This window comes from Falco cherrug, chromosome 1 (assembly GCF_023634085.1).
Source record: "Falco cherrug isolate bFalChe1 chromosome 1, bFalChe1.pri, whole genome shotgun sequence".
NCBI lineage: Eukaryota > Metazoa > Chordata > Aves > Falconiformes > Falconidae > Falco > Falco cherrug.
Window position 1 is genome coordinate 102,513,774 of NC_073697.1, and position 23,555 is coordinate 102,537,328.

General features: G+C 47.4%; 1 protein-coding gene across 1 annotated transcript in view; it reads right to left on the reverse strand.

The window, feature by feature from the left end:
- The window catches only part of GALNT17 (polypeptide N-acetylgalactosaminyltransferase 17), a 213,560-nt gene that overhangs the window by 115,678 nt on the left and 74,327 nt on the right, over window positions 1-23,555 (reverse strand). The window contains exons 3-5 of the mRNA XM_055700832.1: window positions 21,545-21,711; window positions 12,485-12,659; window positions 9,751-9,948 (exon numbers count right to left, since the gene is read on the reverse strand). Of these exons, the coding sequence (XP_055556807.1) occupies window positions 9,751-9,948; window positions 12,485-12,659; window positions 21,545-21,711 (540 nt within the window). The remainder of the gene's footprint in view (window positions 1-9,750; window positions 9,949-12,484; window positions 12,660-21,544; window positions 21,712-23,555) is intronic.

Genomic DNA, 23,555 nt, shown 5'->3' on the forward strand with positions numbered 1-23,555 from the left:
CACATGCTGTACAAGCACCATGACAGCGCTCAGCACGTTAACCTCGAGAAGGTCGAGGCGACCCAAGGCAGAGCAGCGAGCCAGAGCTCTGGGCATGGAGAGAGCAGGGCAGTTCATAAATCTTCCGCTGCTCCCAAGCAGAGGCAGCTGGGAGCTCCCATGGCATCAAACACTGCTTCAGCCAATGGATATGATAATAAGGATCTATTTTTCTTTTAATTTAAACTATGCCTATTTATGTGCCACTGACTGAAAAGGACAGTGAATTAAAGTGCACATGAAAGAAAATCATAGCCCTCGGCACTTGCTCTCAAACACTCTTTTTAAGTCTGCCTGATGAAGGGCGGCTATATTTTGTCACTGAGCGCAATCCGCTCGATTATCACGTCTTTATTTTGAATACCCACCTCCAAAGTCATTAAATACTTGCTTCTTAACGAGAATAGACTGGTTTTGGCCAATAAATCACTTAAATGCCATCTGCCAAAGCAAAAAAGACATTCAAAGAGCCAAATTCCCCCAACTCCTTTTTGCATATTTTCCCCTCAGTTTCAGATTTAGAGAGAAAAGACATTTGTATAATCCATCAACGGCAGCTTTCTCCTAGGGGGAGTGTGAACAGACCACAGAAAAGGCGCTGTTTGGCTTTGACTTGCAAAACCACTTCATGGACTACTTTGAAACAATCCAGTCAGCGGGATATGAGCTCTGTATATTGGTGTTGCCCCAGATTGTTTTTGTTTTTATTCATAAGACTATTTCAGTGAAAACAGGCTGTCTGAAGCTTAATTCTACTAGAAATTGTTAAATAATTCAATACCCATCTTTTCTGTCTCTTTAACGCCTCTGAAAAATCAAAACCCTTCACAAATTAAAGGCCAAATCCTGTTTACTCTTTCCTTTTCTAAAGCAACTTTGACATCAGAAAAGGCTGTTTTTATGACTTGGGCTCAGATTAAAAGTTCTGATAGTGTGACTTGTCTTTTTTCAAATCAGGAGCAAGCTTTTTTTTCCTTTTTTTTTTTTTCTTTTTAATCAAAATACTTCCCTCGTGCAAAGCTTTAAAAATACAAAGGCAAATGCTTCCAGCATGGTCAGCTTGCTTTCTTTATAGAGATTGGTTACATTAACATTTTATACCAATAAATTATGACTCCCCTCAGGAAGGAGGATTTGCTCCCTTTCCCTGCACCCCCTGGTCACCTCCCGCAGGGACAAGCCCGCAGGCTAACCGGCCCTTGCCCACTTTTAAAGGCTTTTCAGGAAGAAGCCCCCTTTGACTTCAGTGCTTGGAGGACTTAAAAGTTTTACCTACAGTAACACCTTCAGTTCGGCAAAGAGCCGCGGTTTCAATGAAAACAAGCTCCCACTCAAGGCTGTGAAGGGCTCCTCGCTGCAGGAGGGGTTAAATGTGCCCCAGGCTCTGAACTCAAGGGATGGGGGTCTCCTCCACCCCAGCACAAGCACAGCCTTCTCTGGGCACCACCCAAACCCCACTCCAGGCTCCAGCATGGTCTACCTAAAAAGCACACAAATGCTGCCTTCTCAAGGTCACTTGGCCAAAGTGGCCAAGCGCAAGCCCCTTCGGGTCCCTCCGCTGTGTCCGTGCCATGACCCGCTGGCATCTACGACGACAATATCGGCCACGATGCTCAGAAGCTGCAAAACCAGAAACACTGATCCTTCGCTCCAGCAGCTTCTCTCGAGCTCACCCAAAAATCACGTGGCTTGTAGGGTCTCCATGCCCAAACCCTGGTGTTTGGGGGGAACCTCGCCGTGTTTCAAGTGGGGTTTGGGTCAGCCCCAGCTTCTGGGTGCAGCCAACATCTGCAATCCCAAGGACAGTCTTAGAAAAACAGAGAGACCTGAAACAACACACAGCACTACGCTGCATGGAGATTGTTGGTCATCTGGTTACGTACACTTGTATCTCAGGAGCACCTTCAAGCACAGGCTTTATAGTCTTTCAAGCAGTGACACATAAATCTGTTCATCTTGTAAAACCTGACACTATTGCAAATTATTAGACACTCTTCTTTAATGCTTTGCACAAAATTACGTAATATTAAAAATGACCAGATGAAGAATTTATTGTAAAAATGCTCAACACCAGCAACCTCAGCTTCAAAACGTCCAAAGCTCACAGCAGGTATCTCACACCACAGGGAATCTCTGTGAAGTTTAAGAGCTTAAAATTAGCATGCTAGTGAGTGAAAGTCACTTTGTACAGTGGGTTGAGGTTCACTTCTCCCTGATACCTTTAAAATAAAAATCAAGAAAGTCAATGAAATGTTTTTTTTTCAATCTGTGGCCTCAAATCATCACACACAAAAAAATTATATATATCTCATGACTAAAAGGAAAACCCAAACTGAGAAAACTGAAAACGTTCTTGTTTTCAAGTACTTTTGAAGGTGGTAAAGCACTTGATGGTTTTAATTTAATCCAGAAATGGATGACAAAGTTATTGAGGTCACGATACTGACCTAAACCTTCCCACTCCTAGATTCTGAGCCCAAACAAGACTGCCCCAAACTGAACACTGATGGAAAAAAATCCCTCTATTTCTTCTTCTGTTAGCTTGTTTTCAAGTTCTTAGAGGCCAGCCCGGAGCAACCAAACCTTAAGAGCCACGTACCTGGAAGCACGAGTCTCCAGCAACCACACTACGGATGGATGGGGTTTGATTTGTTCAGACGTTTACATGAGAAGATGCTTCTAGAAGCTCTCTTCCCAGAAGCACTAACAAAACCTTGCCTGTGGAAGAACATCCGTCCTGTCCCCATGCTGGGCTGAGGTCTGGGTCAAGGTACCTGGGGGCCAGGGGGATTTTTGCTGTAAACCCGACAAGAGGACGCTGACCTCCGGGACATGCAACTGCAGCCCCGACAGGGCTTGCCGGAGAACCAGGCTTCAAGGAAGAGAAAGCATCTGGGTGGGCAACACAGAGCTTTGCTTTCTGTGAGCTGTGTGAGAAAAGAGGCTTTAGAGACTGAGACGGATCACCAGTACCATTATCTTATCTTTGCATTTGATTTAAATTTTATATGAAGCTGCTAAAGAGCTCCATAAGCATTCTGCAGCTGCTGTGACATTCACACACATCCAGCCCCTCTAAGCGAACACCTGCACACAAGTATCTTCCCAGACATACCAGGTGAGCTTTCCACATGCAAGTTATCCTTCCCGCCCCACGTCTGGCTCCTATGGAAATCAGCTGTCCCTTGACTTCCAAAGCAGGTATGCCAGAAGAGTGGGAACATTTCACAGCTGCCCTCATACAGAAACGGGAATCTTCCTGCAGTTTGTAGATGTTAAGTCACAAAGCACTCATTTTAAAAATATTCAGCAGTTTGTACAAATAGTTTTCTCGGGAGTTTGAGCTTTTTCAAAACAAACCAACAGAAACCCAAGAAATAATCCTTGAAATTCTGCCCTTTGCTCGCATCACCTACGTTTAACAGTCTGCCACGTCTCTTGAGCCGCTACATGGCTCCTGGTAAACTGCCACACTGAGTACTCAAATGTTGGTGGAAATATCTGCGCTAGTTTAAGCAAACCTGTCTAAACCTTTCTGTCGAGGTTTTGATGTGCTGCTGTATCATGCTTAGCCCTGCAAAGGTGGAGACGTGCTAAGGGAACACGTTGTTCTGGACGTGAAGATGCACTTGCATCATTTCACGTCACTGCAGAGGTTATTCCCGAGAGCTCTGTTACTCCTGTGGCTCTTTCAGGGTTTGTGCATATCCTGTGTGGAGAAACGTTTCAGAGTGTAGAACGGTTTCCTGGAAGAAATTTCAGTGGTTATACTAAAACAGGAAAGAACACACCATTTATTTGATTAAAATAAAGAAAACACCCAAGTTTTTTGTGCTTTTGAAAGTCATCACGGGATGGATGGCTGCTGGAAGCACTCAGGAAAAACAATAGCTAGTGGTTTCTGGAATTAAATATATATTGAGAAATAGAAATACATATAAACATAGGTAACAATAATAATCACCACAAATACCTCCAGTCTTACTGAAAATGAAATGCACAGCAACCAGAGTGGGAGATGACCTCAACTCCATTTGCAGTCTATGACTGAGGGAACAGTTTATATTAAACACCGCCAGCATTTTGTTCAGCAGTACAATTAGGCACCTTCCCCCCACCCACATGACGCATTCAATAACCCAAAACCCCTCCGATTTTTTTCCATCTCGACCTCCGCATCATTTACACAACCGAGATGAGAGTTCGCTCTTTCATAAGTACGTTGCAAGAGCAAATTCATTAGCATTTGTGAGGCTGAGATAACAGGTAATTGGGTGGGTTAATTCAAATTATTTTAATCTTTAAAAAACCCAAACCTAACAGCCTTTCTATTCTTTTACAATCCATAACTCTCAGAACCGATTTCCTCCTCGCGGTGAACTTAATACTAATTAAATGAGCTTTTGTCTTCCAACATCAGTAAAGATTAAGTGCCACATAAAACAGCTGCAGCAAAGCCCCATCCAAAGCCCAATTTAACCCCTGAGCTGCCTCCCAGCTGGTGCCTCACGCACTGTGTGCCTGGGAAGAGCCGCTTTTGTCACCTCTGAAGTCACCCGAGGGCTTCTCCTTCAGCCCCAACACATTACAGGGGGTTGCTGCTAATTAATGGAGCCATTCAGCAGCGCTTTTACCTCTTGGACTCAACTGATCTGCCCGGCCAAGTGTGGAAAATGCAAAGAGAAAGTCAGGAAACGCATTATATTGTAAATAATCTATCAGTTGGGAACTGTGGGGTCACAGCACTGTCAATGGACTCACAAACCATCAACAAGCAGCAAAGATTCGAGTTGCTTTTCTCTCTGGTGGGATACATGAACTATTGCCAGTAGAAAAGCGCGACGACCCCAATTTCCACACTCAGGTAAGTGCTCCTAATCCTCACGGCTGCTTAATATGCACCATTTGCTTGCTTGGCTTCTTGAAGAGACACAGATGCAAGAGTGCATTTAATTGTTTTCCAGAATCAGACCCCTGGAGCCATCAATATCTCACATATGTAATTATAAATCATGGGTCTTGCAGCCGAAGCGCAATCAGCACATCTAGCCGTAAATCCTCCAGATATCAGCAATTTCTCCAAAGCTGCTTTTTGACAAAACCTGATGCAGCATGAACTAAATAAGTCAGGCAGAAGAAACTGCTGGCATTGAGGTCTGCCGCCCACCAGTGCTGCACCACTGGACAGGCCCCAGTAAGCCCCCCAAAACCTCACGCTCTGCCAGGTGGGAAATGAATCATTCCCAGAGATCATTAGAAGGCAGACCCCACCCTGGGACACCCCAAGACCAGATCAGGTCATCGATCCGCAATTCACAGCATTTCCAAACAGCTTTTTTGGACCTCTCACAGGACATGGAAAGCATCATCTTTCTTCCTTTTTTTGTTGACACACAGGTCTTCCAGACTCTCAGTAAACCCTGAGCAAGGTACATCATTAATAACAAAGGACTGGTTATATCCTGGCTATATCTCCTGGAGCAAAGTATGCCCAGATACATAATGCTGCAAGCACGTATTCATTTATACACACACGTTAGCACCATTTGAACTAGGAAATCAAAACAGCTCTGCGAGAGCTTGTGCTGATGAAGATCAGGATCTATGGGATGGCCATTTCATATGTCACTTACTGTCTTGCCTTCTGTGAGAACTCATTTAGACATGATACACTATGCTGTAATCACAATTTTATCTTCTGGGCAGAGGAGGTCTGTAAGCCTGGCAAGGGAAGCCTCGCTGGGAAATGCACGCACAACTGAGTGCTAAGAGTGAGGGTACCTTTGTGTATCAGGATTTTAAGTGTTAATGAAAAAAATAAATACAAAAGAAGATGTATTACAGAGCCTAGGTATTGCGTCAGCATCCCTCCTAGGCACCAAGAGAGACTATTTCTTGCAAGGGAAGTTATTGGATAAAGCACGAGCCTGGAGCCAGTTTGAGACTGGGCCATATTTTAGATGGGTTTCATGCCATCAGCTCTTTTTGTCTGGATAATTATATCTTGTGAATTATCCATGAGAGAAAATTGTCTCCAAACACATTCACACAGCTGTCTGTCTCCAGTCTCCACGGCGGAGTATTGGGTAGAGGCTGCCACACCAGGGCTTACAAGCACGCTGGAGCGGCTCTCGTGGGCTGGGGAACTTCTCTTGGGGCTGCCATGGTCCCTACGCACCAAAAGTAAAAAAAGAGAGTAAAACAAAAAAAAAAAAAAGGAATGAACTGCTTTACTTTGCTCCCACTCTTCTATCCTAAAAAGCTTCTAAAAAACTAATGTACCTCTGTATACTATAATTTCAGAATTTCCTCTAATCCCATGCCTAATTACATGGAGCACTGCACTAGTATCCCTTCCACACAAATATTGCTATAAAGTGTACAGTTTTCATAGCACTATACGACAAAAAAAATAACTGTAGTCATTTATTTCTGGTCTGTATGTGGTTACAGAACATAATGCAATGAGACAGTATTTTTCATTAGCTTTTTGTTGTGGACACTGCCCATTTATCTTTCTCATAATCCTTCCCCCAGTGCATGTTAACAATGTTATTTTAGTATGTTGTTCAATTATTTAGCATCGCTGGGAGGCTGCTGGGTCTGTTAAGAAGCCCTTTCCCAGAGCTCGCTTTGGAGGCAGTGCCCCTCCCCCTCCTGGCTCCCCTGAAGCCCCGAGTCCCCTGCACCATGGCCTCCAGCACCCGTGCCCACATTACAGACGCCTTTAACAAAGTCAGAGTGGACGATCAGGTCACACATCCTTGCTGCTGCCAGTCAGGTGTCTCCACGAGCCTCCTCTCATTCATTAGTGGCTCATCTCAGCAGCACTGGAGAGCCCAGCAGGCAGACCCCTGGCATTGCCAGGCTGTGGGTGCCATGGGGCTCCCCACACATCAGCTGCTCCTAGGCTGTCTCATCAGAGATGAAAATGGATGCAACTGGTGCAGAAAGATTACAGGAACCCCAGAGCAACACCTCTCACACCTTCCAGCTCCTCCTAAGCAGTAACTGTTTGAACTCTGCTTAAAAGCAGAAATACGAGGCTCAATATCCACATTTTAGCACCATGCACGGATTTTCTTTTAAAGGTAAAACAAGCACCAGAACAACTCAATACGAAATTCTGCCCAACGCAAGACAAGTCCCACAGCAAACCCATCATTCCTACAGCAGGGGATTAGAAGCACATAAAACCTCCAGGCACCGCTCGCTCACAGTACCTGCTGGCTCTCAGCACTGAAACAAGAAAAAAAGCATGTCGGTAGATCTGGAGTTGTGCGTAAGCATCCAGCATCCCTGTGACCCCATGTACACTCCTGGCCTAAATCATCTTAAAAATATGACATCCTCCTAGCACTAGGCACTGACCTGCCCACCCTGCCTCTTCACAGTCACTCACCCCTTCGGCTCCCCATAGCTCTCGCCCTCCTCAGTCCATCACCTCTCCCCCCTGCTCCTCTCACCTGCCACCAGGCACCAAGGGCCACAACGCAGCCAGTCCCTCCCCACCTGCCCCTGCCGCAGCTCGCCCCCCGGAACCGCTCCCCTCAGCCCACGGAGACTGAAATTCAAACCTCGTTCTTGGAAGACAGCAGAACAGGAGGTTTGGGTGGGTCCAGCCTCCTTGGTGCCCCTTGCCTGACAGGTTTTGAGCCACAGCAAGCTCCCAGGCTGCTGTCACAGCCGCAGGAGACATCCCGCACGTCAAAGCTTGCCTGGTTTCTCCCAGCTAAAGCAGTTTAACAAAAGAGGCTGCTCTTCCTCGCAAGTCTTTCTTGACTTTTACACCCACTGGCCAAGAAAGGCTTATCTCCCAACAGATGCTCCACTTCCATCCCCCTGCAGAGGCACCACCGTGGGCAGCGCAGTGGGGCTGCCGTGGGCACTGCCAGCACCGCGCTGCTGAGGGCTTCCCAACGCCTCCGCTCACCTCCTGTATACCCCAGTCCTTCAGCCCCTCCTTGAACAAGGCCAGCAGCTTGCATTTGGTTAAAATAACTGTTTATTGCTCATAGACTTGATTCCTTTCCAGAATAAACTGTCAGTTCCTCCACTGACAGCTGAATATGCTGTCTGGAACAAGGGAGCCCAAAGGAATAAAACAGGTCTCTGTGTAAATGGGAATAGATCCCATTTCAGCTTCCAGGGATTATATCATTGACCAAAGCACAGATATTTTGGGTCAGGATTCAGATCAGGCACAAATCTGCACATATACACTGCTCTAAAAGATAACAAAAAATGTTTTTACAAATACAAGCGAAAAAAACCAGAAACAAAAGGAGGGCAAGGATAACCTGCATCCTTTATCGGATGCAAGGGGGAACAAAGGGTGACAAAAAGGCTGAGGTCCTTAATGTCTTCTTTGTCTCAGTCTTCAGTAGCAAGACCAGTTAGCCCCAGGGTACTCAGCCTCCTGAGCTAGAAGACAGAGACAAGGAGCAGAATGAAGTCCCCGTAGTCCAGGAGAAAATGGTCAGTGACCTGCTGCTCCACTTAAGACACGTGGAGGTCTCTGGGGCTGGGTGGGATCCACACAAGGGCACTGAGGGAGCTGGGGGAAGTGTTCACGAAGTCATTTTCCATCATTTACCAGCAGTCCTGGATAAGCGGGGAGGTCCCAGTGGACTGGAAATTAGGAAATGTGATGCCCACCTACAGGAAGGGCTGGAAGGAGGATCCGGGGAGCTACAGGCCTGTCAGTCTGACCTCGGTGCCAGGGAAGGCCATGGAGCAGACCATCCCGAATGCCATCATGCAGCCTGTGCCAGACACCTGGGGCATCAGGCCCAGCCAGCACGCGCTTATGACAAGTAGGTCCTGCTTGATGAACCTCCCCTCATTCTACAAGATGACCCACTCAGTGATGAGGGAAAGGCCATGGATGGTGTCTACCTGGACCTTAGTAAAGCCTCTGGCACCGTTTCCCACAGCGTCTCCTGGAGAAACCGGCTGCTCATGGCTTGGACAGTCGTACTCTCCACTAGGTAAAAACTGTCTTGGTTTAATGGTCAGATTTGATGATCTTAAAGGCTTTTTCCAACCACAACGATTCTATGCATCTTTATATGCCCGAGGACAAGCCTTCTCCATATTGAGTGTCACTTCTGGTACTTAGGGGCTCTTAAGGGGAGGTCATTGCCCTCTGCATACCGAGCAGCCCCCGTCTCCCACCCACACCCAGCTATTCCCTCTCCTCCTTACATTTCGTCCAAATGGGCTTGTCCCACACCTGAAGTCTGGAGGGGCTGGACAACCTGAGATACATTTTTACAAAGTTTGGCCTGAGAGGAAACATACTTTTTATTCAAGAAAAAAAAAAAACAAACAGTACTGTATTTTGTGAACTCAGGCTCAGTTCATGACACAGGAATAATCAATCACCTTATTCCTTATGACTTGCAAAAATTAATGCTGTAATTAAGGTGAAGTGACTTTGTCATATGCAGTTAAACGTAAGACTGTACAAATCTACACAGTTCCTATACTCCCCCAGAGGTTTTGCACATTGTTACCAAATAATACCCCTTTCCAAATCCCTTCATCCTCGCAAGACCCTTCCTGGCATGTGTTCCAGCCTCTCTGAGCCGGCTCACGTTATGACACTAAATCCAACCCCCCAGGCTGGCATCTCATTTATCCTCCTGCATTTTGCCTTGCTGCACCCCACCGCCGCAGAGCGCGCAGCCCCCAGGCTCCGTGATGTACCTGATGGGCAGTGAGGGGTCTCCGGCATCCCACCAGTCCTTGGGGGGGCTGATGTACATGCACCACAGCTCCCAGCTGTACCCATGGGCAGAGTTCTCGTACCGCTGCACCTCGAAGTTGTCCTGCTTGATGTTGTCTATGGAGGGAAGAATGACCCTTCTCCGATTTTCCTGAATTCGTGAAAGCACCGGCTCAGCCCTGAGTGGTAAAGAGAAGCAAAGCACAGGAAGACACAGTTAATTTCTCCCGTAATTTGTAGATGAACACCATAGCTTTCGTACAGCTTGTGCACTTAAATGAGGATAAGAAAAGAGCCATTCCTGACACCATTCAGTCAATGGAAGGGAATAACCGATCCCTCTCTCCTGCAACACGCCAGCCTCTGCCTCGCCCTTCCACTCATCTGGGCTTTTATCCGTGTGCAAATGGCACAGAGGCAAAGCAGTCATGCTACCAAGTTTAAAAGGTTATTTCTGAAAGGCTTGCCCAGCCTTGTCAGCTACAAGGGAGATGCTCCACCTGGACACGTCCCTGGCGTGGAGCTGCCACAGGAGCACAGGGGGCAGCTGCCACACGTGGAGCTCAGGAGCTGCAGCCCTGGAGGTCTGGGCAGGTTTAGCGCTCTCCTGCTCAGCTGGCCATGCAAATTCATGGACCAGCTGAAGCTTTCAGCACAAGGAAAGGACTATCTTCACAAACTAGAGGCATTAAGCTGTGGAAATTAATTAAAGCCTCTGAAAGTGGATCTTATATCTTTGCCTGCAGACCTACTATGCCATGTTTTCTCTGGTGTGCTGGTTTAAAAAGGCGTTATTGAATAATAATTCCATATTCTGAACTATTTAATTTTCAGTTTTGCAGCATGGGCCAGCTGCACAGGCACAAGCAGCTCAGAGAAGGTGCTCAATGACCACCTGGAGACTTTCCATCCAAGAGCTACAGACCATCCAAAGAAACAGCCTCAGGATGGACAACAAGGAGTCAGCTCTTTCCACAGCGGGTAGTTAAGCTGTGGAGCACCTTTGCCCAACGGTGCTGTGAATACCCGAGGTTTACATGGGCTCAATAGGAAAAAACTCAAGAGAAATGCAGTGAGGGTATCTAAATATATAGACACTATGTCTGCCTCACATCTGCAAATTGTTTGACTTCGCTAGCATGCTCTGAAGGAATATTGTACATCCTAACCCTGCCTGTTTATGCTTTCCCGTGCTTCTGGCTATGGTTAGTGTCACAACATCAGCCTAGACAGGCTCTCGGTTTGACGCAACACAGCTGCTCTCACATACTCCTGTTCCACCTGGCTCGTTACCCCGTGCACAGGCGTGATGTGCATCTGCAGGGGAGCTGCACACGGATTCCTCTGCTGTCACGCACGGGTGGGCATCCTGCATGAAAACCATCCACAGGCTGGGAAGCCTGCCTCAAAAACTTCCCTTTTGCACAGCAAGGCCATGAAAGATGCATTTTGCTTAAACCATGCTTTAACTAGTCCAGTCTTCCCCCAAATAATTTAAAAAACAAAACAAAACAAAATAAAACAACCTGCGACCCTAGGCAGAACAGGGTAAAGTATTGAAAGCAGGACTATCAGAAGGGTCTTTTTTTCCCTTGGGACACAGTTTGAGGACTATAGCTACAAAATTCACCCCTGGGACATTTGAATGTGTTCAGAGCTGGGGGGGTGCTCACCCTCACCTCTGCAGCCCAAGAGCCACCGACTGCCCTGGGCTCAGGCTGCCAGCATGAGGAGTAACTTGCGCTCTGGGTGCCTCCAGTGACAGCGGCTGGTGCAGAACACCAGTGCCAGTCAAGCCCACGCTGCAGAAAAGCTCAGTCTCTATCCCTAGAAAAGATGTTTCAAGAGGTCTGGAAATGGGAGCTTTCTCTGTGTTTCAATAAAATCAGGTGTGAGGACTTCATGACCTGAAGAGAGGAACATTTAGCTGGGAATACAGATATCAACATAAGAAACAACTCTTAAAGACACCCTTCAGCTGCATTGCTGTTACAAAGAATTCATAACTGCACAGAACTTATTTGAAGCTGCTAAAGCATTTTTCTGGTGGATGTTACTCTCTGTTCAAATTAGACACAAGTTAGCATCTTCTACCTCCACTTTTCTGAACATGGATCATTTACTTTTTAAACTCGGTTAGAGAAAAGCAAAAAAAAAAAATCAGATCACTGTCAAGCTCCTCTCATGTTCTAGACTCAAACTTAAGCCACTGGAACTCAAATGTTTTGAACCTCTGAAAAAATCCTTGCGAAACACCTTTCACTGCTTCTGCACCTCTGAACTCATTTCCCAGCTGCAGAAGAAACAAATCAATCTAAACCATCCAAGCCTTCCCCAGCGGGGTCCAGCTGCAAAAGGCAAGGAAGCAAGAAATATTTCCTCTTTCAATCCATTGTTGCTTGGGCTTTTTTTTTAAACTTACAGAAATTATTTAAGGCTAAGGAAAATGGGAAATCAACCTGAAAAATATAAACAGAGGGCAGGGGAGTGTGCACACATAAAAGGAGGGAAGAGAAAAGGGTTACAGAAAACAAGGGCAAGGAAAGGTTTTCCTTGTACATTCCCATCGCATCTCATCAGTGGCCATTCATTACAGAAAACAGGATTAATAAATGAGCGGACTTATCTGCAGGCACATCCTTACAAAATGATGGACTGTCCCTTGTTTAACACACCCCACAAGCTCTAACAGAGACCTTAAGGTTGAGCACCTACCAGCCAGCAGTGAATTCCACGTGAGCATCAAAGAACCCAGTGATCTGGCCAGTGGCAGCTTTCCAGCCTTCAATACGAGCTCGGATAAGGCCTTCCCTCTTCTGGTTGCGCACCACCTTCACGAGGCCTGGGTACCGTTTATTGACGTATTCTTCTAGTGGTGCCTTCAGTTCCTCTAGAGAAGAAGCGCCAGAGAACCCATTGAAATGGTGCAACAGTTTTCACCTAAAATAAACCCACTTTATTGATGTATATGAGCATAACTTACTAGAGCCACACAGCTCTCAACACCACTGGGAGGGACATAATAATTTAGAGTTCATCACTGATGACTTGCAAACGACCACACCGATGCTGGACCGACCACAACCCTTACAAAAGAAATTCAAGGCTGCCAAGAGCATTGCTGTTGGATAACTAAGGAGCCCTTTAGAGGCAAAGGGCAGCAAGAGGCCAGCTAGATCACCTTGCAATATCTAGGTATCACCCCACTGAAACACAAGAATAGAAAGAAGTCATCCATGGATGCCAGACACTAGTGCTCTGAATTCCTGATGGAGATTTTAGCTGAACGGATTGCTAGAAATGCTGCAAAACCCATCTGAAGTAACTTAAATTACATCAAAACTGTGTATGAGCTTCACTATCCTTTTTACTCAGCTACCAGAGTTCTTGGCATCTGCCGTATGTTTTCCAAGCCTGCCACCAGAAAAGTCGAAATTCCCCCCGCTTTTATGGTAGGATGAAAGAGATTTTGGCTTTGTTCAGGAGATCCTCATACCGCCTAGCTCCTGTTCGTTGGAAACTTGATCATTTAATTATGTTGTCTGAGCCCATATACGTTCTATGGCTGTGAAGGTAATGGATCTGTCAGCCTGCAGTCATTACCAGCATTAAACTTTTTTATTGCTACAAGTGTTGAGTATAAAAGACACAAAGGACTTTGAACATGGAAGCATATGAAAGGTTACAATAAGGGGTAAGTACTAGTATGTTTTTTTTCAACAATTTGGAAAAGTGCTAGTGTTCTGCCAGAAACCTTGATCCTTTTACTTGCTAGTGTATCAGCTAAATGCACGAAGATCTACTGATGAGAAGTACTCTGTAAAAGCTAAGCAATACCACTGTGTACCAACACGGACTCTTAACACCGTGAAAGCAGTTCCCAAGAATGTCTCTTATCTGTATGAGGCTCCAGGACAGCAGAAAATTAAGATATGGTCTGTGACCCCAAATTATAGTCTACTACCCTTTACACATACTCACTCTCAAGGCAGGGGGCGGGGGGGGAGCTACCATTAATATAATCCACATGGTAAAATACTTGAGACATATGAGCTATGAGCACACATGGGCTCCTACACGAAGGAAACGTGGCCATGGAGAGCAAAAGAGCAAACAGCAAGTCCCATCTGCTGGGCTCAGCCCAAGAAATCATCAAAGGAAAAGGGATTATCTGTTCCCTTCCCTTCCGTGCCCTCTTCCAAGCACATAAAATGTGCTTTCTTCAGGCTGCCTTTTTGGGATGGTTCCCCTCACACATCAATTTCCCAAAAGTCTAATTTCACTTTTATGCTGAACTGGGAATAAAAAGAATAAAGCAAATGAGCCCCTTCCTCAATTCAAAGCATCTGCATCACATACATACATCACTCAGCAACTTCCATTTCATGCTGAGCCACTCAGTGAAAAAAACAGTATTTTATTGAGATAACAACTCTCCCAAACGGTTTTAAGGAGACAGAGACACAGATTTCTTGACAGATGAAAACCCAAAAGCATAGTGCTGGCATCTCACGTGGGTTTGTCAGAAGGTAAGTCATTAATGTTGCAGACCACTGCATTACAGCCTAGACTGAACAATTAAAACAACTTTCAAATTCGAGTTTTCATCTCAGTTGAAGGAAAACAGGAAAAATCTCCATGGGAATTGTCTGAGTGGCTTGAAAGAGAGTATAGCTCTAGTGGAACAGGGAAGAATTGTTAACGTCATGTCTCAAAGGCAGCGAAGAGTGAAGCCTGAGAGACTCCTACGCCCAGCACGCTGTGTCACCAGCAGCTGGTCAGAAACTCCCTGGGGAGCCACAGCCACATCCTCCTCCTTTCTGAAAGGATGCTGGACGCCCACCAGTGCCGGGAGCATGAAGGCCAGTACAGCACACCTGTGCACCTGCGAAACGGTGCGAGGTGACCATGGAGGGCTGGTCAAGAAGATGTTTATGATTAGCATCATCCTGACCCATCACCCCATTCATTAGCAGAGACCAGAGTGCCCCTTCTCCTGCCCACAACGCACGCTACAAGCGTCCCAAACGGGCTGCTACCCAAGTGGAGAAACGCTCAAGAGAGACGAAAGCATTAACCAGACATGGGAAAAGTAGCTCCAGGCCCTCTCTTCACCAAAGGCTTCCTTTACAACCTTGCACAGATTTCCAGGCGTTGCTCCCTGCCCTCCCTTCCCGTCTGGCTCAGCCCACAGCATGTGCCTTTGGGGTGAGAACCCGCTTGTGTAAGGTGCCTGCGCAAGCGCAGGGGGCAGAGAGGGCAGCCGCACATCTGTGCTGGCCTGTGCCAGCCTCTCGCCCTGGTCTGCAGCTCCGCAGGAGCAGGGTATGGTGCACAGTGGCTGCCAAGCACCATTTTGGTATTATGAGATACACACTTGGCACTCTACTGGGTGTGCAGCCAGCAGGCACAGGGACGGGGTGGGCTCTGTATTTCATTTCTCAGCACCTCCAGAAGTGCAGGTGTGAAAAATCTGGTACTGGGTAACAGAAGAATGCCAGTCTCCAGGAATGCTCCGCAGAACTCCCACTCACGTATCCAGCAAGCCTTGGCTCAAGCCTCCCCTCGCCACCGAGTAGGGCTGACCTGGCTGCGGCGAAAAGCATCAGTGGAAGCCCCGCACGGGCAGAGCTGCACCGTCAGAGCTCCCCGGCCCCAAAGACACTGATCCCATGGGACCAGGTGTGCTCAGCTCCTTCCACATGAGGTCTGGCAGGCTGGAAATCATAACTCACATGCAAATCTAATCTTAATCCAAGTCATTTGAAGTCACTCCTGATTTCACCCCACTTTCTCCTTCACTCAGCACCCGCTCATTGAGTGCCATCAGCATAACAGGAAAACAACTCGCGGCAGCTCTGACGTGCGTTATCCAAAAACACGTGGCTTCAGGCCGAAGGTGCGGAGAGCTGCTGCATTAAGGTCAGTAGCAGTAAAGCTTTTCGTCTGTCGTATGAACTTAAGAAATATTTCACTCCCGACTGTTGTACCTTTGCAGCACGCACCAGGGCTGTAATAGGAAGGTTGGGAGGTCTGAAGGAGTATGCCAGGAATTAAAAGACTTGCACTAACGGACAACAGCAGATACCCTTCGCTGAAGGGAGTCAGCTTCCACATGAACTGGCAACCTGGCCTTTGGATCTGCTGTTTCAAGGGCTTCATGCAAACTAAAGCAGGGGAGTAAGCATCTCACAGTCCAGATAACTTGCCATTCTCTCATCTGTGCCTTCCACAGGGTCCTAACGGTGCTTTCACCCCTTCAGCTCACTGCTGAAAATGAGGATATATACTAGATACTAAGCCAATGACAATTTTGGCGTGACAATCATATGCATAATAATTCTGGATGCAAAGTAATGACAAAGGAAGTCAGGAGCTGAGGTGGGAGCAGAGCAGTGGCTCCCCAGCTCACCTTCAGCCTTCTTAATCCAAGGATCACTTATTTAGGCCACGCACCCATGAGGGATCCGAGTGGGTGGACCTACACAACCCACAGCTTGATCCAAACTAAGCACTGCAACGGAATCTAGAGACTCCTTTCTCTTCTGTACCCTGCGGCCACCACACTCACGCAGCCTCTGAGCAAGCCCACTGCACCACCCTTCAGAGCACACCCATGTAATTCCTAAGTCATGTTTATTAAGGATGCAATCCGTATTTGTACATGGGAGTCCTCGTGAACATTTGGTCTCTGCTGTTGCATCAGCTACTTCCAAGGAAGGTTTGCAGAGAGAAACCCTACTGAAAATGCCAGCAGGTTCAATTTCAATCCTGCCTTTTGTTCTCCATCTGTCCGTATCAATCTTCACGGAAGGGCAAGTCCAAGGAACTAGAATCCAATAGACCTGTTGCTCTATTAAAAAACTAATCTGACAGCTGCAGTGACTTACATTATCTATCACAAAGTATTTTGTCACCTACATGAGCTGTCTGGGAAATAGGCCTGCCAGAGAAATTGAACCACCTGATGCCACTGGAAGTAACCACGCACTGACATCAGCCCAGACGCAGCCACGGGAACATCCACTGCTCAGTGCTCCACACTGCAAACCCTGCCCAGATCTCCCCAAATCCCGCTGAAGTCCCCAGAACTAACGGTGGGAACTGCCCGTTGCTGCACAAAGGAAGGAACAAAGACCAAGGGCACCAGAGGAGCCCAAGGAACAACCAACAGTAGAGAATTTCTTGAATGATGATGCCCAGGTGGTCCTTGGGAGCTGACTGCCGCTCCTCTACACCCCTAAGGAAAACATAGTTGTGTTTGCCAGGCTGAGATGGGTGGGAAAAGTCTACAGAGCCCGAGGCTGTTATCAGAAACACTGAAGGCTGGGGGACACAGGAGTCAGGGCTGGGAGGGCGCCAGTGCCATGGGAGACACCAGCCCCCCCTTGCCCACACCCTCGCCTGCCTGAAACACCAAAGCCATCGTGGGTTGGACTGCTGCAGCACGAACTCATAAAAGAAACTCCTTCAACAGGCAACAAATGAAAATGAGAATTTTTGCAGCGAGACTCAGAGCTGGGTGAGTCTCTGAAGCTCTTTGCCTGCAAACACTGAAGAGGAAACGGTGGCATGGGGAGCAGGTGCATGAATCCATTCTCATACAGGGCTACAGGCAAAGCTGGTCCCCACTCGGTGCACTTGCCTCCAAGGCTCTGGTTCGTTTGGTTTAGCAAAAGCTAAACAGAGACGAGGGGAGCAGGTCTGCTGCCCTCCTCGCCCCGGCAGGGCCTGCAAGCCTCGGACCTGAGCACACTGGGGCAGCACCAGGGCGGCTGCGCCAAGCGACCCATCTTCAGTCAGAGCAGCTGGAATAAGGAGGTACTTGGGTTGGAGCAGCACCAAGCAAAACCTGAGATATGACTCGGCTTCTTGCAATTCTGTTAAAACCTTCCTCGAAACACAAACAAAACCCAAGTGAGCCAGCTCCCGGGAGAGAGCGCGCGCACAAGCTGCTGTTGTTGCTGTTGAAATGAGCTGCAAACCAAGAAAGCGATATATCAAGTCACAGCTAATATGTTACACCGAGGTAAATTACAACCCATAGCGTGTCTCCCTGAGTGTAGCCAGCTCCTTTAAGAAGTCTTTTATCCAAAGGTTTTCTTTTATACGAAGAGGTTTGCTTTTCAAAGAGATATTATCCCAGATTAAAAATACTAAAAGGCAGACAGCAACAACAACAAAAAAAAGAAGGTGATGATTAAGCAACAGACTCAGACAAAGTGTGCAGCTGCAAGATAACATAACATCTCAGGGGCACATTGCTGCATCCCTTCAACAACCTAGGAAATATGTTATCACTCAGAAACACAACCTGTGCACCGGCTTTGTAATTACACCCCTGCAACAAACACAAACAAAAGCAGCCTCAAAAAGTCTTTATGAAGTATAAGGTGCAGCTCAAGGGAGAAGGGGGTTCAAACTACAACTCCCCAAGCTTCTTCCTTCAAGGAGGGAATTTTTTTCCTCCCCATTACAATACATTGGTATCTTTTATCTATTTACAGCTCAGATATAAAGAATCAGAATGACTGTGTTTATTAACTTTTAATCTCTCGTTGTATACTCCTCTGTTGTGCAGTGGTGTTGTACATACCACGTTACAACAAAGCTAAGAGCAAACGTCTACTGAGTCTTCAGAAGCAGTTTGTTCCAGTCTGAAAACCACAAAACACCGCAAGGTTTTGATCGTGTCTGTGTAACTAGTTAGTGGCCCACCTGAAGGGCAAGTAACAGCTGGGGTGCGCAGGGTGCGCAGCTCTTACCTCTGTCCCTGGGACTAATTTTAAGACTTTATGTTGACTTGGAAATCCCAAAGGTCTTTTAATGTTTGCTTTGGGAACACGCTTTGTTATTCCATCACCCTTAGGAGCTGTAGTTCCTCTTCACATCTGTGCAAAGTGCTCCCTGACAAAACCTACGCAGAAACCCCACGGTGTGAAGCCCTGACATAAGTGTTGAACAACAACCCCGTGGGGTACACACCCCACCAGCTGCCAGCTGCTGCTCTCTGAAGGTCACCATCCTTTCAGGGGTACAAAACCCAGCCTCCAAAGGCTCTGCCCGGGCTACAGCAACGAGCCATACACCCACAGAAATCGTCTTTCCAACACTCAAGGCTGCTCATAAAGAGGCTAAAGTCATTCCTTCCCTTGCTCAGTCACAACCGCGAAAGCTGCATCCATGCAACCCCATCCTCTGCTCAACACATATGCTTGATCCTCCAGGATTCATCTCTAAATCTTAGAACTCACGAGAAACTATTTTCCCGTAATTATTTTCCTGTAGAAGCCAAATGTACGTATTACAATGACTCTAATATCTAAAGCATCAACAATATGATGCTGCTATTGCTGCTCACAATTACTTCCTACCATTAGTGGGTACTATATGACAACGTTATTACCATTAATAATTCTTTGCTGTCAGTGAAGCTCCTTGTTGATGCAGAAAGCAAATGTATGGGTCCCAGAGAGACATTCTGGTTTGTATCATTCTTTTACATGAGAAAACTAGATTATTACACGCTTGGGAGGAGCTCTCCATAAACACCTGCCAAGTTACCTCATTATCGTCCTTCAAACCCCTCCTTAAAAAGATCGTTTGTCACGATGCCTACAAAGATTCAACAGCACAGTACTGACATTTCTAACTAACCCTACCAGCTAGTAGCATCACCTCATTCCCGACACCCACCCTCCTTGTACACTTCCATTACAAGGATTCTGAGGACAGAACCACCTCGGTGTTCAGGTGTTGTACAACCCAGTCCCGGCCCATCACTAGGGACCCTGGGCACTCGCAATCCTGATGCAACCAATGCATCCTCTGTTGGGATCCAAAGCACACGTCACCTAGGTGCAACAGGAGGCTGGGATTTTCCCACCTCCTGCATGTGACGCATGAATTTGTCCCTCGGTGTGGGTCAGCTCCCTGCATCTGCATCCCTGGCTAGGCGGGTGCCACAGGACACTCCAACACAACCAAGGCAGCTCGGTCAGCCTGCAAAAGCAGGCTCAGGGATGTGTTTGAACACGCTGCAAGCTTCGGCCACCTATCTCCCTGCCCTGTCAACACCCTGCCATCATCCAGCCCCACCACCAGACCCCACCAGCACCAGCCCAGCCCTCGCAGCAGACTGCCGGAGAAGCTGGTGCCTTGCAATCTCAGCAGTGGATAAAGAGATTTCATTCTGCATCCTCACCGCCAGCTGCAGGCTCGGCTTACTGGGAGGGTGATGCTTTTTGAAAGGATTTGTTTCATTGTCTTGTGCTTTTCAGTAGTGTCTCCAGAGTCCTTGACTCAGTATTAGCCTCAGTGCTGCATACTGAATGATGGGTGGGAGCTGTTCAGAAACATGTTTCTTTGTGCATGGCAATGGGTAGAGAAGCTCAGTAATTATTACCAGTGGGTTCTCCCTTAAAGAGCGTTCTTCCCCTCCACCCATCGATACAGTAAGATTTTGAGAAGCAGCATCTCATTTTGAAATTTTGAACCCCTTAAGCACTGGGCAATGCTAAATACTGCAGCGACAGATCACCTGCACTTTCTCCTGGCTAGCCAAACCATTCCAGTTCCAAATCCCACAGCTTCACTGGTGCACATCATGCTAGGTTTTGCACTAGAGCTGCTGTGATTTCCATCAGCTGAGGAGCTGCCCTCCTGTTTCTTTTACTGGTAATTATAATTCATCAGCTTTCTATGGTGCTCATTACTGTGGTATTTCAGTGCCTATTTTTACAGGCTTGAATAGCTTGCTGTATACCATCTCATCTCACTGCAGACAGACGAGCAACCTCTCAGGCTCCCTCTGGAAATGAGCTCTCCACGTCCCACACCCTCCCTGTTCTTCCCTTCCGATCGCAACATCCACAGCACATGCCTGTTCTTTTTTTTAAATAATACTAAAAGCCTGCAGTACAAATCAAGAAGGCAGTAATCAGAGTAACTTAACTATTTGCTGTTCTTCATTAAGATTTTAACTACTCTAATGGCATTCTCCAACTGTATATTGGGGGGGGAAAAAAATCTTGGAAGAATCTCGGTCTGAAAATGCTTCCACATGAAACCACCTCCTGCATCCTTGTGCTACCAAGACCAGCAGGGAAGGGATCACAGCAGTGACCGAGCAGGTGGAACCAAACGACACATGTGTAACGTGGGAAACCAGAGAGCCCCTTTCCGCATTCTGTCACGGCCTGACCTGAGCACACTAAGTGTGTTTGTTTCCTCTTCTGCCTCTTTATTTATCCTTCTCATATCAAAAACATAATGTAAGAGGACAGAGGGCCTCTGCAGGGGCCCAGCCATTTAGCAAGCCTTGGACGGTATTTTGCAGATAGGGAAACTGAGGCACGCGCAGAGAAAGTCTCATTTCACACCCCTGCCAGGGGCCAGTGCAGGGTAGCTCGCTGGGCTCTTGTCCCTCAACTTTGTATTAAGTATTTCGGGGTGCACCTCCGCAACCAAAGTGCTGTTATGAGAAACAAGGACTGAAACCAGACTGAATTTTAAAGGTAAGATCATTTCTGGTTTCTTTTAGCCTTCTACCTTTCAGCTACACTTTCCATCAATAATTATCTCAGATTCTGACTTTGGTTTGATGCTGTTCCACTGTCGCTACAGGAGAAGGCTGGTGTGGCGGCCAGCACGCCCCACACCCCACACCTCCCAGCAGCGTCACCGCTCCCAAAGCAGTGTGACTGCTCCACCAGGTTTTAAGGAATGAAACGCCCTCTGGGTGTTTTGGAGATCTGGGATCCCAGCACCGCTAACCTTCATCGCTGTTGTCATCCACAAGGATAATCTCCTTCAGGAGGTGAGCTGGCGTGTGATTAACCGCGCTGTGCACTGACCGCAGGATAACAGAGAGTGCTTCGTTCACGAAGATGAAGATGATGGAGATCTGGGGTAGGTCCTTGCCGTATTTCAGCTCTTTGCACCTGCAGCATGAAGGGCAGAGAGAGAGGCATGGTTAGCAGAGCACGCAGCGCAGCGTTTGGAGCCAGGCACACACTGAGCAGTGCCAGATGATGCCGACAGCCCCCCCGCCTCGCACAGCCAGTGCCACCCGCGGTCCACAGGGCTGTCGGGATGAGGCAGCAGCGCCAGAGCCTCCTCCGGGCTCCGAGAGCACTGAGGGCAGCGTGCAGAGCTACACGTCGCACGGCTGAGGCTGGGCACACATGGACACCACCCATGTGTACGTGGGTAATGAAAACCAGCCTCCAGAGGAGAGAAAATGGTTTTACCATCTAACGTGAAACTGCTCGCTCCTGTTTTGTTTTAAGATTAATTGGTGCTCAGAAGCCAGCCTTGCTCTTAAACGGCACTTGTGAATTTTCTTCCCATTTGCTTTGGAATGACATGAATATGAAATGACTCTTGGTTAAATGGTCTTAATAAATGTTTTAGCTCTCTCTGCAGATACTTCTAAATACATATCTGTCTGGAGCACCCCAGCACAGCACTGCCATGGACTGGTGTCTTTGTACTTCACAGCCAGAATAGACAGGTTAAAACCAAAAACTTGCCACCACTGATCTGGGTTCCAGGAGTAATTGCTTAACTCGGGCCGGGTTTGTGGCTGGGCATCTGCTTAGACGCATTTCTGGGTGTCAGAGAGGGACGACAGCGCAGGGAGCTCTCAGGTCACCCTCACCAGCTCTGTCCCTGGCCAGCAACAGGTTCACGTTCCACCGACACGCCAGACCCTGAGCCCATGGAGCTCAGCACGGAGCAGAGCCAGGGCAGCTCCACGTGGAAGGGATGTCCCAGGCAGCTGCAGCTCCCCGGGGAGCGCACATCCTTCCCAACGACGTACAGGCGGCGTGTTCAGGCCACACTTTATCCTCACCAGAAACAAACCTTAACGAAGTACTCGCAGAGAGCAAACACGCAATCTCCAATACTTCAAAAAAATTAATCCAACTCTCCGGCTTCCCCTACAATAATGTGTGTGAGGGAAGAAAATGAGCCACCACGCTCCCTTCTCCGCATTCATGACAGATTAGACATGCAACATTAGCAGTGTTCGCAGAATTACAATGAGCATTTACCAAGTAAATCCTGCCCAGATAAGCAAGGAAAGACCGAACGCACAAACGACATCATCCCAGGGTTGCTTCAAGCTCATTGACTCCCCAAGAACGACTCCGTATTTAATTGTGCTGGGTGTTTCTCAGGCAACAGCAGGCATTCTTCAGACTCCAAAATGAGACTTGGGAGACAAAGATTTTCACAGAAACACGGTTCTTTATGAATCTTCTCTAGTTAAGCAAGTATACTGGATAAAAACAAGGTTGTATTTCTTGATTTAACTACTGCTTACCCTAAAGCAAGCCAAGCTCTCTACAAAAGGGAGCATGCCGAATACAGAAAACTATCTTCCAAAGGGAAGATCTCTCTTTAGAATGAGCGAACAGTCGTGATGGGGTAAAGTGACAAATGACCCTGAAATCCTGCCATGGGAGTCAAACTAAACTGACTCAGAGATTAAAAACCTGCTTTTCATACACGTCAATACATGCTAAGCTGAAGAGAAGGTGGTCACAGCAGCAAGAGTATTTCCTTTTAATCATCGCACACCTCTGGGCAGCCTTCCCCCGGGGCGTGCTTCGGGGGGATAACGAGCTCAATTTATGATCAAAGAGGTTTGGAGGAAAATCCAAACCAAGCCCTTTGAGGTTCATCTCCCGCTCATTCGCATTCACCCTGCACCACTCTTTATCAGGGTTCTCCTTCCTGGATTGCTGAGGACAGGCGAACAAAGATACACAGAGAAGAG